The sequence below is a fragment of the Sinohyriopsis cumingii genome, chromosome 18 (assembly GCF_028554795.1).
Source record: "Sinohyriopsis cumingii isolate HCF-2022 chromosome 18, ASM2855479v2, whole genome shotgun sequence".
Classification (NCBI taxonomy): domain Eukaryota; kingdom Metazoa; phylum Mollusca; class Bivalvia; order Unionida; family Unionidae; genus Sinohyriopsis; species Sinohyriopsis cumingii.
The window spans coordinates 6,833,961-6,850,407 of record NC_142978.1 but is presented as its reverse complement, the minus strand read 5'-3'; the positions used below and the strand labels follow the sequence as shown (position 1 = coordinate 6,850,407).

Below are 16,447 nucleotides of genomic sequence, written 5' to 3'. Positions count from 1 at the left end.
GTGTGATGGATAGTATGTTTGCGAATTTTAATCTTCTTTTCTTATACTCTAAGCTAGCAGATGGCGTTTTGGATTGTGTGCAGGGGATGATGGATGGTATAGGTGGTTTGTGATCGTATGCTTGAGAGATTTCATCTTCTCGTACAGACTAAGATAACATAGTTCGTTTCGGATTGTGTGTGTCTCTATGGTGTAGGATGTTGTAGGTGGTGTGATGGATAGCATGTTTGTGATATTAGATTAGATGTAGTTTTAACTCTTCCTCGTTTGGTGTGTGTGTGTGTGTGTGTGTGTGTGTGAACTACACCATTCGTTTGGATTGCGTGTTTGTGTATGTTTGTATATATCTTGCTTGTCCCCATAAACTTTCCGTCCCTATAAAACCCTTCTTACCCTATAACTACTTCTGTCCCTCTAAACCAGGGGGTCTCAAACTCAACCCACCATGAAGGCCGCATGAGGGCATTGACGATGACCCAACGGCCGCACTACCTTGTGATCTCTCTTGATACCTTGTGACGCCAATCATGTTGCGGGCCACGGGATACGGCTTGGTGGGCAGTCTGCGGGCCGCGTGTTTGAGACCCCTGCTCTAAACTCTTTTGTATCTATAAACATTTAACATAGAATTTTCCATACTTACCTAAATTAGCGCTTATTGAGGTCAACTGCAACACTGTTACTAATTCGCTGCCCGATTAAGGTGACACAACATTTTGCACACGGATACAGACTCGTTGTTGGTGAATATTACCAACAATGATGACTTCGCGGACATGGATGAGGCATGTAAACGAATTTGACACCAGCGTGTATCAGAAAGATCACCCACCATTTAGTAACGATCATATAAAGATGGTTGATACGTTCCAGTCTGATTGCTCGGATAAACCTATCGAAGAAAACATTGGACTGCACCCCAAAATGTACACATTTGCGATTGGATCGGATAAAAACATCAAAAAATGCGAATGGTGTCTCATGCGTGATACAAATTCAGAGAGAGAGAGAGAGAGAGAGAGCGCAAATCGAATACAGTCAAATAAATATCGAATGGGTGTGTGTCGTTGAACTAAAATAAGTTTCTCCCCGCTTGATACTAATTGGCAGATTTTCCCAGACGAAATCACTACTTACTTGTAACGGGTACCGCGCGATTGTAAATCATCTTTTTCTTGCACCAATGCCCTACTTTAACGCTTTGGTCCGGCCAAATGGTAACGTGATGATTGCATCGGAGCATCATTCGGGTCCAAGACTGAAAATACATCTAGGGACAATAGCAGGTCAGCAGCACGGGGTTGTTCACCTCCTAACTCCCTCTGCGCTTACAGATACCGAACGTAATTGTTTCCTAGTGAGACTAACGGCCTTGGTTGTAATAAAGTCAATGTGTGGGTCAAGGTGACAGTCTTCGTTCGATTCGCCTCATAGGGCTTTAATCCAATCTTGCGTGTGTTTTCATTATTTAGTGCTTTATGATTGATGAAAGTTGTGTTACTTGCATGATCGAGCACTTTGCAGCCTCATGAACATTTCCTGCGCATTCTGATGTCTGAATAGTCGTTCACTAAGTGTACGGTTAAATCATTCCACAATAGCCTGTCAATGATCAGGTCCAACACAACTCCGCAACTTACGTTTTGTTAACGCAGCTATGGTTCCGAGAAATTCTTTGCCCGGATCCACTTGCAACAGCCATGGTAATGTTAGTAGTCAGCGTATGTAAATATATTTGAGGGCATCTGCGAGACTTGCTGAATCTTTAGATGTCAAAGGCTTAACTTATTTATATCTACTGGCAACATCCACCATGTTTAACGTGTATTTGTATGTTCGTCCATGAATCTCATTAAGTGTTTTGGACATCCCACAATCAACGAAAAATCTTTCTTGGCGCAGGTGGTAAATTGGCCACAACGCTTGTCTAGCCAACCACTCTCGAGCAGCTCCTTGAGTGACGTTTCAACAACATCTTCACCTTTCCGATCACCACGGGGACTATAATAGATTTTGTCTATATTTATTATATTAATGTGCTTTACCTACAAGTAGCGAGTCTTTCCGTGAATAAAGGACTGATTGCATTCAAGTCATGGATGATCCATCTAGCGAGTCTTTCCATGAATAAAGGACTGGTTGTATTCAAGTCATGGATGATCCATCTAGCGAGTCTTTCCCTGAATAAAGGACTGATTGCATTCAATTCATGGATGAGTTATATATCTATCTATACACGTTGTCGCGTGGGGATGTTCATTCTCACTGATCCCTGGCGTACTTTTCACGTCAGCCCCCACCCCCAACCCTTCGTATGTTTCTGGATCAGACCGTCTTTTTAGATTTCTTCATCACTAACAGTGTACGTATTCTCTATCCTTGTTTACAGACAATTTATTTAGCTTTTAAATGATACAAATATGCCTCGATTTAATGAAATATGAACAGACGCATAACATAGAGCAACTGGTGTCCCCATAACACTTGCAACGGAAAATCTGCTCAAGCTGTTCAAGAGTTGTTGTTCTTGTTTAGACCCATGATATTATCCTTACAATTAAAGTTAATTTCATAATATTTGAGGTAATTTGCAAAACGTTTATTATTTTTAAACGATGCCAAATACGGCATGGAAGTTGGATCAATGCATAGAACAGAGCAATGGGACTGAAATATATTTGACAGTTGCGAGGAAAAAGTGATTCAAATTATTTCAAAAATAAATTGTTTTCGTGTTAAGAGACTAGATACGGTCCTTAAAATTTAAATTATCTTTGTAAAATCTTGTACCATTTAGAGCACATTTACTTTTCTTTCAAACGATATGATATGTTTTAACGGAAGATAAAATGGATGCATAAAATAAAGCAATTGGTATGTACATTTGCGATGGAAAAACAATTCAGGAAACTATCAAATATATAATTTTATGTTCATGTACGGCACTTCACATCTCTTGTGCAATTTAGAGAAAATTCATTAAGGTCTGTAAATGCTGCCAAATACGAATTGATACAGTGCTGTACAAAAGGTAAATAGCGGGATCTTGACCCAAAGGTGTTTTGGCGCCCCAAGACCTCTCCCGCCCATGGATTTGGCGGCCCAAGACCTCTGGTGCTAGGAGAAACTGCCCCATCCGCCCCCCCCCCCGTTAGTAAGCTAATTATTTGATATAATATAACTGTGTGTGTGTGTGTGTGTGTGTGTGTGTGTGAGAGAGAGAGAGAGAGAGAGAGAGAGAGATATATTTGGATTTTAACGTAGCTTTAACAATTTATAGTCATATCGCTACGATGTCTGCAGTGTGACAATTTATAGTTAAGATTAGCACTAGGGCATCATTCCGCAGACGTTTAGCATGATGTCCCACCCAGTCACATTATCCTGACACTAGGCCGATACTAACACTAACCTCTTAATGCTGAGCGCATATCGAAGCAGCGGTCAGTACCATTTTTAGAAGTCTTTGGTATGACTCGGCCGAGGTTCCAACCCACGACCTCCTGCATCCGAGATGGACGCTCTACCCACTAGGCCACTGGAGCAATCTAAGTGAAGATGATGCAAAAAATATAGGCAACTGAGCTATTACAACCCAGTTTGACAATATATGTCACCCTAGCCATTTGGACTCATTACAAGCATAGAAATTACGATTTTTCCGTGTTAAATATCGAAATCAAAGCGATATCACAAAACAATAAGAACAAACAAGACACAATCTATTGACGTCTATTCTTACTGTATATTCGCAATATGGTTTCCCCTCTTGTGCTCTTGCCTAATGACGTACTGCCGCCACGAGATCTTTTGATAGGCTGTCAGTTGGAAATCTATTTGTCATAGATGTTCTATGCTTCTACGTATCAAGCGTTTTGAAAACCCAAGACAGTGGTTTTTCAGTACTTTTTTAACATACGAAAAATGCAAAAATGTTGGTGCTGATATTTTTCTTGAAGACTAAAAATTATAATGAGAGTTCAACTTAGGTATCTATATGTGTGTGCTGTAAAGGATAGGCGAATGAAAGACCAGAATGAACGAATGCTTGAACATTCTAAATGTTAGCGGTTTATATTAAATAATTATTAATTGTGTTGTCTTTATCATGTCCTTTTGTTGGATGAAAGGAAACAAGTTATCTTCTCTTATCTGGTCTTATTTATTTACAGGCTGCTTTGGCCTTTAGGCAAAATTTCAGCTTTCACAAATTGGTTGCCACCCATCCACCCACCACCTCATCCCCTCGTGCCTGAGATACTTCATTTACATTAGCTCATTCTATCTGTATCATTCCATTCCCTAAGGAACAGAGTGGTTAGCACAGCAAAATTTCATCTACTAGACACGGCAAATCGCCACGTAAATCCTCATCGTTCATAACACATATCCTCCAACTCCAGCCACTATTTAAAAAAAAAATCACGTATCCCCCGGCCCCAGTTATTGCAGGTGCTTGAAATCATTTTATGTTGCTATACTGGACGATAGGCATCCTCCCGGGAACCGTCGTATTGGACTACGGTGGGGAGGGGGGGATCAAGAACTAGAGAGGTACCAGATCACATGATGGTCTATCTATGTACCAAGTTTGGTGAGTTTCTACACAGCCGCTTAGGAGTCGATGCAGTGACAAAAAGAAGGACAGACGAACATACGGAATGTATCATAATATCGTCAACCAAAGTGTTGGGATATATAAAAGAATGAGGTACCGACTTTTATTCCTTGTGGTCACCTCAGGAGGCTAAAATTACGAGTGAATCGATGATATTGGTCTGTAAAGGTAAAGATTTGTAAAATTATTTTTCTTTTTGTTTTACTATCCTTCCTTTCTACTTTCTTTCCATTCATTCTATTCCTTGTTTTCTCTCTTGACTTCTTGAATTTAGGAATATAAAAAAACCTCCGATTTTAAACGTACTGGTTTCTGACTCTTTCTTTCTCGATCGCGTGCGCGCGAACAAAAGCCTCTTCCTATAATTAAAAGCCATAATCGCATGGTATTTTCATACAAGATAACTCGTAACGTACAAAACATTTGGTTATCTCCCTTTGTTGCACTTTGGCATTCCGGATATGTTGTAATGCCTTGCTGGACCAAATTTATACATCGAATCTCTCGAACATAGATTGGAGATACACGACTGACTTCATAGAGGAAAATACATAGGGTAAACAATATTTTCTTATCACATTATTTTTCCGTAGCTTTGTACATAACATACCCAATTTTCAATCCACCTGGTCTTATCTGTCCTCTTAGACTTCTTGACGTATATTCACGTAGGCCTAGATGACGATGACGATGGAATAGCGATTCATTCAGTATGTTTTGATCACAACATAGATACGATGTAGACTACTGACGTCATTGTTGAAGGCGTCCTCGAAGCAGTAGTAGTAGTAGTAGGAAACTAGTAGTAGCAGTGGTAGGGTTTGAAAGTTGCTGTAACATGATCGTAGACTGTAGTATTAGTAGTAGTTGGGTGGGTGGGAAAGTTGTTGTAACGGTAATATTCTGTAATAGTAAATGGTAGTACTGAGGTGGGGGGCAAGGTTGTTGTAAGAGTATGGTATTCTGCAGTAGCATTGGGATTAGAGGTGGGTTAGTAGTAGTAGTAGTAAAGAACATATGAAGTGGAAGGTGTAAACTTTTAGCAGTTGTCACGGGATTGGTGTACACGTTTTTACGAGATCTTACTTGAAACAAGTAGCAAAGAGAAAGTAGTTGGCTAAGAGGTTACCTCCCTTCTACGAATCGATGATATTCATGGCATCAGTCCTAATATTTACTTGGGCCAATCAGTAAATGTTAAGAACAATAACAACACACACACACACACACACTATATATATATATATATATATATATATATATATATATATATATATATATATATATATATATATCACGTATTCAGCCAGCTTATCTGTTTCATTAACTGTAAATGTTTTAGCTTAGTTGGCCAAGAAAGCTGCCAATGCATGAATCATAGTTTACCAGCTATAGATAATAAATAAGAAGTAAGGAAGCCAGTATGTTTATGTATCTGTCAAGCTGGGTCAACATAACGCAGAAGGATACATTTTAAACAGTGTTAGCTAGGGACCTGAGACGCGCAGTTGCTGACCTTTGAGGCATAGTTCTGCCACTTTAAACGTGATTGGGGAATGTAGGGCCTTTTATGCCAGGGAAACAGATAACGTATGACGTATTAGTAATACCTGTATCCACTGGCTTTGTAATAAAACATTACTGTCCTATATTAAATCAACTAGTCCGCTTACTGCATTTGATAGTTGCCTGTTGAATTAAGTGGTGGTTTTGCAGATGACATGCAATTTATGTCGTTCTTCAGACAACGAGAGCATTCGGATCACATCGGTTATTTTGGTTATTTTGTAAGACAGAAATAGGCCTAGGTATTATGTTGACCTTAGTGGTTTACAGAAAAATCATACATTTTGTTTGTCGGAAATATATTTTCAATCAAAAATGACGCAGTATGTTCTATGTTGACTATTTCTACGATTGAATTTACCGTATGATTGGCCGAGAAGTTGCGAATGAAAAAGTAGTTCCTGGCATTCGCAACTTCACGCTCAACATTAGATTTCTGATCTGTAGGATAGGCCATAAAGATGTGGGTGAATGGAGACGCATCGTTGCAAGCCATGGGCGACAATCAGCCACGCACTTTTATCACCCGTGGCTGTTTGTTCTGAGATCTCCTTGATTCTCCCGAAAAAAATATGTTTAACCAATCACGACGAGCGTGAGTAATATTGTCCGGCCATTTGTAGAGTACATGATCCTTTGCACTGTTTGAAAAAGCCATATCAAAGTTTCTCTTCCAATGCGATCAGTAATTGATTGATTAAATGGTTACTTTCATTGATGTATAGGATATTGTTACATTGCCTTGCTGACAATCAAGAGGGTGTTTGTTTTCTTATTTAAAAATTCACTTTAATTCACTGTTAAAAATTCACTGTTAGTCATCTTTGGAAGAAGTTCTGGAATCATATTAGATCAAGAGCAAAACTTTTTTTCTGTACTATTTGTTTAAAAAATAGTTAAACGCTGAATTGCCGACGCTATTTTTTTAGCCGGGAATTTGGTGTTTAGGCTAATTAGATAAATACATTTTAGATGATGCGATGTATTATATAGAATTATTGGAATCGTTGGATCGAGATAGTCATCCCTTCAGTCTATTTGAATTTCTGGAAATGCATCGTATCCAATGTTGGGTTACAAATGTCAGGTGTTTCCGAGATTGATGAGTACGAATCTATCTTGTTTTGTTTTTGTTTTTTTTTTACATATAAAAACATCTTGCATATATATTGATTTATGTGCAGAAAGTTGTTTGTTTTGTTGTGGGGATTTTTGAAATTATACTGCAGTTTTCTTAAATATACCATACTACTATAATACGCTTAATGGAAAACAACGGTCTTTGATTTGTGTTGAAATAAAACAATACACTGAATTCAGCATTTCGAACTGTGTATTGAAATAAACTATCTCAGAACATCGTACCTTTATACACTGAAACCCTTCCAAACCAAAAACATTTTATATCAACTTGAATTTTCAATTTTAAGAGGATTTCGGTTTACTGAGGGTATCGAAGATGTGAAAATATTGTTTGGAGTATACGTAAAAGCATATAGTCATGGATACCATCATTAATTTTTAAGAGAAAAATAACATATATTTGAAACAGTGAAAGTATTGGTTTTAACCACGTGACTATAGTGATACAGAAAAGTTTTTGTGAGCTATTGTAAAATAAGGGAAGCGGTTATATGGAGGGAGAAAGAGAGAGAGCAAACAATTAAGAAAACTGTTTGTTGTTTTAACATTTACCGGAAAATGAACTGAACAGTGCAAGTTCCTTCCGATAACTGTTTTGGTTGGTCTTCGTCGGCAAAGTATCCAAATCGGGACCGCATGCCTGGTTATTAAAGCCCGGATATTGAACTTTAACAAAAACAAGTTCGTTTGGTCAGCATACAAAGAACAGTATGAATCACGGTTAGACAGTCATCTGATAAATATAAACCTCTTTCCTAAGTGATGTATATCTGTTTTAGAAGCTGTCGCTTCTTTGAGGTGCAAAAACATCGGATTAGCCTTTTGTCGGCCCTAATATATCCCTGTTTGCGTGCATTTCGAGTATTTTTGTGTTACCTCTCGTCTCCTTTGGATATTACTATGTCATTGACTTACTAATCAGCCCACATCAATATTTGCTTGCCATAAATAATCTGGCCCTACGTGTGGCAAGAGTGTTTTAACGCAAGACCACGGGGGGGGTGCTAATTCCAGGCCTTAGTTTCAATGTTGAAGTGAGTTTAGGTTTTATGAGGGATTTTTTAGTGTGAAATTCAAATTTGGGGACCGAAATTGTTTGTCGGGTTTCGTTGTATTTTATTTAAATGTACAGGTCGTTTTACATGGAATGTTGCAAACGGCTTTACGTTTGATATGTTAAAGTATTAACACATATGCAAATGTCAGCATTAACTCACTTTTGCATACTAATCTGTTATAATATTAAATAAAATCGAACTAGTAGAGCATCAGTAGCCGAGCAAAGTCCCAAGGTGATGTGTGTGCGTGTGTGTGTGTGTGTGTGTGTTTAACTATCTTAATTGCCTTCAATAAAATGGACAAACATTTGGGAAATTAATCCATGATTCCATAACATCAAAACTTGAGTCTGTCTGACCATTTCCGAGAGGTAATTTAGGTTTATTTTAATCTATAAATTGTGCGTACATTTTCATAACGAACCTAGAACATAGGCTGAACCCTACAGTGATCACGTTCGTCAGTACGTCTTTTAACGTCTGTCAACGATTTAGGTTTTACAAAGGAACTTTAAGATGAAAAATTGGATTTCAACGAAATATAATTTGTAGCTTCCTAGAGACGAGGCCTTGGACAAGGTTAGTTTTCAGCCGCGTTATAGCCTCGGATTGTCTGTCTAACTTTAGTTTCTGCAACGAATAATTGTTAGAAATGAATAACGTTTTGCAAGCAGCTTTCTTTTGATAAGACATTTAATAACTTAAATGTCCAGCGTTTCGTATGATCATTTACGTGTGCTATGTATCAGAATTCCCATACTACTATATTTGGGTTCGTCAGCATAACGTCACCCAGAATTGTTTCGAGTTTAATAAAGTATTGCACCCAGCCTTATTTTGACTATACATTGAATGAGTTTCATTTCTAGCGTTGATTGTTATTATTTAGGTAACTTATTAGCCATTCTTTAACATTATTACCCATTGTAATAATTTCCCATTGCTGCTATTGTCGACCATTATTGCCCAATGTCCCACACTGTCGCCCATTATTGCCCATTTTTATAACTTTGTTTTCCACGGCATAACTTTCAACGAAGATTGTTTGTAGCAGAATGTAGCATGCATAGTTATATTTTTGAGTTCGTGAAATAGTTCGCATGCACTGTTTCGTCGTTTGCAGGTGTTCTTTCCATTTGTTAGACTGTTAGTATCGAGAGCATAGCTTTACGAAGGATTATTTTATTTAGTGTTGGGTATTTGATAAACTTTAACGATTGCGATTTTCTTTTAACTAATTGATATTTAATTCATAAGGTGCCAGGCTTTAATTTGTCCGCACAGTGTTCTGCCACGGCATGTTTTGTTTTCCCAATATAAGGCAGTTTCAAGTGAAACAGTTATAGTGGTGCAGAATTGAATTTTACCGGAATAATTGATCACAGCAATTGTAATCGTTCGTGAAAGTAACTCAATCAACTAATCAGAACAGCTTTAGTTGGATTTCACCAAAACTGGAGACCTTTTTATCAGTTTGATTGCCAAGTTGTTATGTCCCTTGAATCTAAAGTAGTTTTTTTTGTAGCATAACTTTAATGTTGAGGATTTCGACTAAAATTAATATTCAGTTTGTATTTGTGCCAAGTAATGTTAAGCTTTGTTTGTCTATTTATTAGCACCCTCTTACATTATAATATTGGCGGAACCCTATAACGATCATTTCCGTCCATCAGACTGTCCGTCCATCAAACATTTGGTTTCCGAAAGACAGCTTTAATTGGAACTGTTGTATTTTAATCAGATTGTTTATGGTTCTTTATCTTGACGAGACTTAGAAATAGTCCGATTTACATCCTTTCAAGTCCTTAGTTTGTTGAGTTATGGGCCTTGTTTGTCTGTCCTAAATTTGTTCCCACATGTTAGCTTTTACCAAAATGTTGTTAGGCTTCAGCTAGATTTGGAATGCGGTTTTTTCTTCAAGAAGCCCTAATAGGTTGGATTTCTAGCATTCCATGACATCCTTTGCATGCGTTATGACTCCAGATTCCTATCCAACTAACTTTAGTTTCTGAAGCTTAACTTTACTAAGAATTTCTGGATTTCATCTACCTTTGACAGACATCTTGATATTCATGCGCCCTTAAAAGACTTTAGTTCCAGCATTAGGATGTCATTACAGAAGTTATGGCCAAACAAAGTCCGCCCTCAGCCTTTAGTTTCCGCACCGTAGCTTTACTGTGATTCGTTGGATTTTAAACATATATGATATGCTGGTTGGATTTCATACAAATATGATATGCCGGAGTCCATACAAATATGATATGCTGGAGTCCATGCAAATATGATATGCTGGAGTTCATACAAATATGATATGCTGGTTGGATTTCATACAAATATGACATGTTGGACTAAGGAAAAATATGATATGTTGGAGTCCATACAGATACGATGTGCTGGTTGGATTTCATGCAGATTTGATATGTTGATTGAATTTAATACAAATATGATATGTTGAATTTCATACAAATATGATATGTTGAATTTCATACAAATATGATATGTTAAATTTCATACAAATATAAAACTTTGGTATAAAATAAAGAGAGCTTGAATGAATTTTATTTCCAGGGTTCTGTTACATTATGTACATGTGTTATGTCCTTTATGATCGTCCTCCTGACTTTGGTTTCTGTAGTATCTTTGGTTTCTGTAGTCTCACTTTTGTTGGGATTGTTATATTGTACCCGAATTTGGCATGCAGATTTATCTTACCGAGACATTATTTATTTATTTTTTGGTTGGTTTTAACGGCCTTTTACTCGCATCATTAGCTATATCTGAGAAAGATGGGAGCTAAGTACCTTTCCCAAAGGAACGCCAAGAAAAGGCTAGTGAGACCATGAATGAGTTGGATTTCCAGTGTTCTACAATATCGGTTCGGATTTGTGACAACTGATTTCTCAGTCTCCAAAATTTTCTTTCCACAACATAAATTTACAAATGAATTTTTCAACCGTATTTTAGTTCGCTTCTCGTTATACTGGTAGTACGGTTAGAGAGTTTGATTTCTAACAGTCAATGACAACATTTACAGGTGTAATGACCCTTCTTTGTCCCAGTATTACCTTTCCAAGGATTGTTAGATATCATTCAAATATTTAACATGCAGATTTATGTCAATAAGAACTTGATGGGGTTAATTTCCAGCAATTCACATTATTAATTAGAAGAGGTATGACCCTTTATTGCCTATCGCCCTTACGTTACCAAAGACTGGGGGGGGGGGGGTTGTTACCAAATTTAGCATGGATGTTGATATTCACAAGTCCTAAAAGAATATAATTTCCAGCATTCCATGTTATCATTTGAATTAGTTATTTTTGATTTTCAAAGGATAACGTGAGCAAGGAATGTCGAATCTTAAAATTTATTTTGTATCATTATATTCAGAAGATTTTTAAAAAAAAGTTAGCTTTACATCGTTCCACATTATAGGAGAGTTATGGCCCCTTACGCCTGGTCCTCTTACCATGGTTTCCTAATTTCCGAACACAAGTTCCTATGTTTAAAGCCCTGCCAAGCAAATTGTGGTGAAAGGAATCGTTTTGCGATGCGCCCATTATTAGTATCTCTAGCATATTTATGTATTTACAATATTGTAGCTATACTCCAGGTTTTCTTTCCTCAGAGATTACAAGTAGGCTATTTCAGCAATGATTACTTGATTAATGCGTCTCGTCCATTTGTTTATATTTACAGGTCCAGTCAGACCTCGGTTACTGTGTGAGAAATACAATTCGAAAAATGACCTCGGCCCCATCTTTGCCTGTCCAGAGACGTGTTTTAGAGAACCTTAGAGCAAAGAGGGTTCAGTCAAGTGATTGGTGGGAATACGCCATAGCTAAATCCTGGTACAATGACTGGAAGGAGCATATATATGCACATAAGAACAAAACATCAAACGACAAATCAGAGAACGTGTCTGCACACTTAAGTTTGTTAGAGACTGTAGACTTGAGGTGCATGGAACCAGTCTATATGGCGGAAGTTGATGACGACAATGAATATGTATCAGAGTCATTGTGGAAGATATTCTTATCTTGGTTTGGGTTAAGTTCTTCGCATCAACTACGACGACGTCCGATATATGGAGGTTATCTTCCCTTGTCAGTCAGTCAGCATATACTTTGTGACAGAATCCTTGATTTTCTTCCCATCTGGATCTGCCGACTAAATGAGCTGGAATCGTCCGATGAAGGACATCCCACAATAATGCGGGTTTTTGCCTGGGATAGCGTGAGTTACATTGGCAGGCAAGCAAGACGGATGCTAAAAATCGGTAACAACAAGCGCTGTCGGCTTTGGTTTGTCATGCAGGAGAATGGCGTCGATATCGTTCTTGAGCCCATTCTAGACCAGAGGCAGATTCTGATGAGCAAAATTGTCGAAAATATTCCATCAGTTTTGAAAATCCTCGAAGAGCGCCAGTTAGAAATTCCTCCATACAGTCCGGTACTTGATTACGGAGAAATCAGAAAACCTCTTTCGGAGGTTTGGTTTGGGGACAGGATTCTTAGTATAGTTTTAGCAGTGGAAGAAATCGGTGTTGAAATTGGATCAAAGTCAGAGACAAGTCTTCAGACTGGATTCGAAGACGTTGATGATGACTTTAGCAGCATAGTTACCATATCCTCGATACGTAACCAATGGGATGACGTTCTGAATGACTATCTAGAAAAATATGTGCAAGGAGCAGGAGAAACGGCATGGACTTTAAAAGAAGATCTTATGCAGTCTGCACGGAACATCGTTGGAGAAAAGCTCGAAGAAATTAAACTGTTGAGGTCAGAGCTAGAAATAAAATTGTCAGACGTGGAAAAGAAAGAGATAGAACTAACTAACAAGGAAGCCGACCTGATCGAAAAAGAGAAAGATCTGCAGTCCAAACTTGGTCTGTACAAGACTGCTTTGGGAGAATTCATGGCTAAGAAAAGACAACTAGAAAACGAACTGAAGAAAATAGAGGCTCAGAACGCTATGGCAGAGACGACAATTCAGCTGAATGTCGGAGGCCATATTTATCAGACATCAACAGTAACGCTAACAAAGATTGAAGGCTCCTTGCTGGCCATGATGTTTGATGGTCGTCACGCAATCAAACGTGAAATGGACGGAAACTTCTTTATTGACCGAGATGGGACAAACTTCCGGTACATTCTTAACTATCTCCGAGATGGTCCGAAAGCGGTAAACTCCTTCCCAGAAACACCGCAGTTGCTGCAAGAACTGGCCATGGAAGCGGAATATTACGAACTAAAAGAGCTGCAGGATCTTATTGTGCTGAGGGTCATGTTCCTTGAATCAAGAGGAAATCCGACGCATAGTTTGCCCACATATCAGCACATGCAGTCTATGTAAGGCACGTGCAAGGTGGCTAGATAGGTGGGAAAAAAATGATATCGTTATAATTTGATTTTATAGTTTCTGTTCAAATGAACCATGATGCGTGCCTTTGTGATGCTGGAATCTGAATGGAATCTACTGACTAATATTGGCATAATAAGACGTACCTTGAGTTGGTATTTGTGCCAACTATATGGCCATTCCAACTCCTTAGGACAAATAAACTGTATAATCTACTAAATTCTTTATATCGTTTACTTTTAACTTGGATTGTATCAGGCTAACTGAAATTCGTAAGATTGCAGAAATCCAAGAAAATATTTGCGAGACATGTTTAGCTTTATTCGATCGTCAGGTTATTCTTTTGATTGTGTTTGTGTATATTTGTGTGCGTGTGCGTGCGTACGTGTGTGTGTGTGTGTTAGGATGGTGGATGATGGGGCAAATAAATACAAACAATGTAAAATAATTATAGTAATTATATAATGTAAGTTTGCTGTATGTAGTCGTCGTACCAGTGTTTCATTCAACACTAATATTTTACACAAAAACAAAATTAATTTTGTAACCATTATACATACTACATGCGTCGTCACTTTTAATAATCAATAACAATTGTTATTTCTGCCCTCACGTGATTAGGTCCGTAGGTATCCATTCGAGTGCTGAATTTTGGTGGTGAATCCAATCTAGACACATTTTTGTTTATAGTAAAACTAACTCATACGAAGAAAGGCAACAATTTATTAACCTTGTTTAAAATATGTATTAAATATTAACAAAGGGATTATTATCAATAATGTGACTATTTTTACCTCTTGGAAAGAAACAAACATCCTTGACCCTTTTCCATCTCGGGCAGTCTGACTCGTATTGGGAAGAGACGAATGCTTTTTGAAATCAAGGTTCAAAACTACTCATAAATGTTCTGGCACATTGTATTATCAGGCATTATTTTAAGAATTTTATGATCAGTGACACCAAAGTTGAGATTTCGCTTTCTTAAAAGACGAATATTATAGCTCCCTTCTGAGTTGTCAACTTTTAAACTTTAGTAGTCTTATTTTAAATTATTTTTTAGATAGTATGAAACAAGTACCCATGGTGGCCCAGATTTCTACTTTTGAGTGTGTAATTTAATCGTTAAAATAATGAAGTAAAATATTTTCTGAATCGTTTTCATAATGTTGGTTGACGCAGTCGTGAAATAAATACGGGGTTGAAGAGGGCCAGTCGTTAATGGCACCCGATAGTGCGTATCCAGATTATAATGAAGCTCGCACAGTTGTTGATATGTCGATAGATGGCGTGTAAGTCTTACATTTATTGACCGGTGCTGTTGTAGAGGGCGTTGTTCATAAGTGTAACTTGTGCAATGGGGTGTTAAATGAATAGTGTATACTTACGCCACCTGGAGCTCCATTATATATAATCCAAGATCAATACTAATACTGCCATTTTAATGGCATTAATTTTATTTGATATAACATGTGATGTACGTCCAGCATAACTTGTCGTTTACTGTGCGGTTCGACTTCTTCTTAGAATTCTTTCCAGTATAATCCATGTCATTTCTTGTATCCAATATTGTCCGCATCTTTACTGTGCTGTTGAGTTGTTCGTTTGTTTCCTTTAATACGTTGCAGTGCGATAAAATAAATGATGTTGTAATCTATTACAACTGTATGATGTTAGAACAAGTAATCGAAAAGAGGGAAAGGCAACAAGCTTTGTAAAATTCAACAAGGATTTATTGCCCTAGAATATCACTAGAGTACAAAGTGAAAATGTGAAAAATGGAATTAACGGTAATACATATAAAATCCCAAATAATCCTATCATTACAGACACAGTTCTCATGATTGAAGTAGTGGAAATCCAGATTAAATCCAATGCTGAGGGCGTTAATGTGCCTGTGGTGCCACGTATAGTGGTCATTTGCCAACATTCTTTTGTTGACTCGCAATAATACAATCCAAGAATATATCCTTATTTGAAATTTCAGTATAAATTTAAGTCTCTGTTTCCTGGAATGTTATCTTTGAGCACTATGTATTTCCAGAGTAGAATCGCTTGAATAAAATAAGCATGTTTCCACTTCACGCGTAAAATATTTCTTTATATCTACTCCCAAAAACAAACGTTGTTTCTTAACTGTGTATTTTAAAGCAAAACCGTCAATTTGCAAGCTTTTCTTTTTTCCTTCGTTAATGTGCCAGGGCGATTATCGGCTGAATTAATGCATCGATATGAAGTTTGGAAATTTTTAAATACTTTTGGTTCAGAGACTCATTACTAATTTAGCTTGTACATATATTGCTTCAGATTGCTTATTTTGTCAAATTATTAACTGTTTACACATGAAAAGGGAGACATTTTTGATTTTCGTTAACACATTTCTTGCGCGGATTGATACCGTGAACTTTGCTTGGGTAGGAGATTACATACAAGCATGGCTGAACGGTGGTATCCGACAGACTTATAGAGTAACATCATTAAAGAACATATTTTAATAATTACGAGTTGTAAGGGTTTTTGGTTTTCTATTTTTATTTCTGCATTGAAATGTAAATATTCCAATGATCTAGGCACGCTTTTAGTCTATTTCAGGAACATGCTACACCCAAATTTCGATGGTCACTTCATTTCTGTTTGCAGTCAACACTCGTCAATCTCTGATTTCTACAACGTTTTCAGATAGAATTATGTGTGTTAGAAG

The 16,447-nt window shown here is 37.4% G+C and overlaps 1 protein-coding gene across 1 annotated transcript; it reads left to right on the top strand.

The window, feature by feature from the left end:
* Nucleotides 1-5,057: 5,057 nt before the first annotated feature.
* On the top strand, nt 5,058-16,247 carry LOC149776026 (uncharacterized). Its single transcript, XM_089941775.1, has 2 exons — nt 5,058-5,174; nt 12,085-16,247. Exon 2 carries the CDS (start codon nt 12,130-12,132, stop codon nt 13,741-13,743), a length of 1,614 nt encoding a protein of 537 aa, XP_089797901.1. The 5' UTR covers nt 5,058-5,174; nt 12,085-12,129; the 3' UTR covers nt 13,744-16,247.
* Nucleotides 16,248-16,447: the final 200 nt, after the last annotated feature.

Excerpts from the sequence above, each read along its gene's own strand:
- LOC149776026 (XM_089941775.1), top strand. The coding sequence starts at position 12,130 with ATGACCTCGGCCCCATCTTTGCCTGTCCAGAGACGTGTTTTAGAGAAC.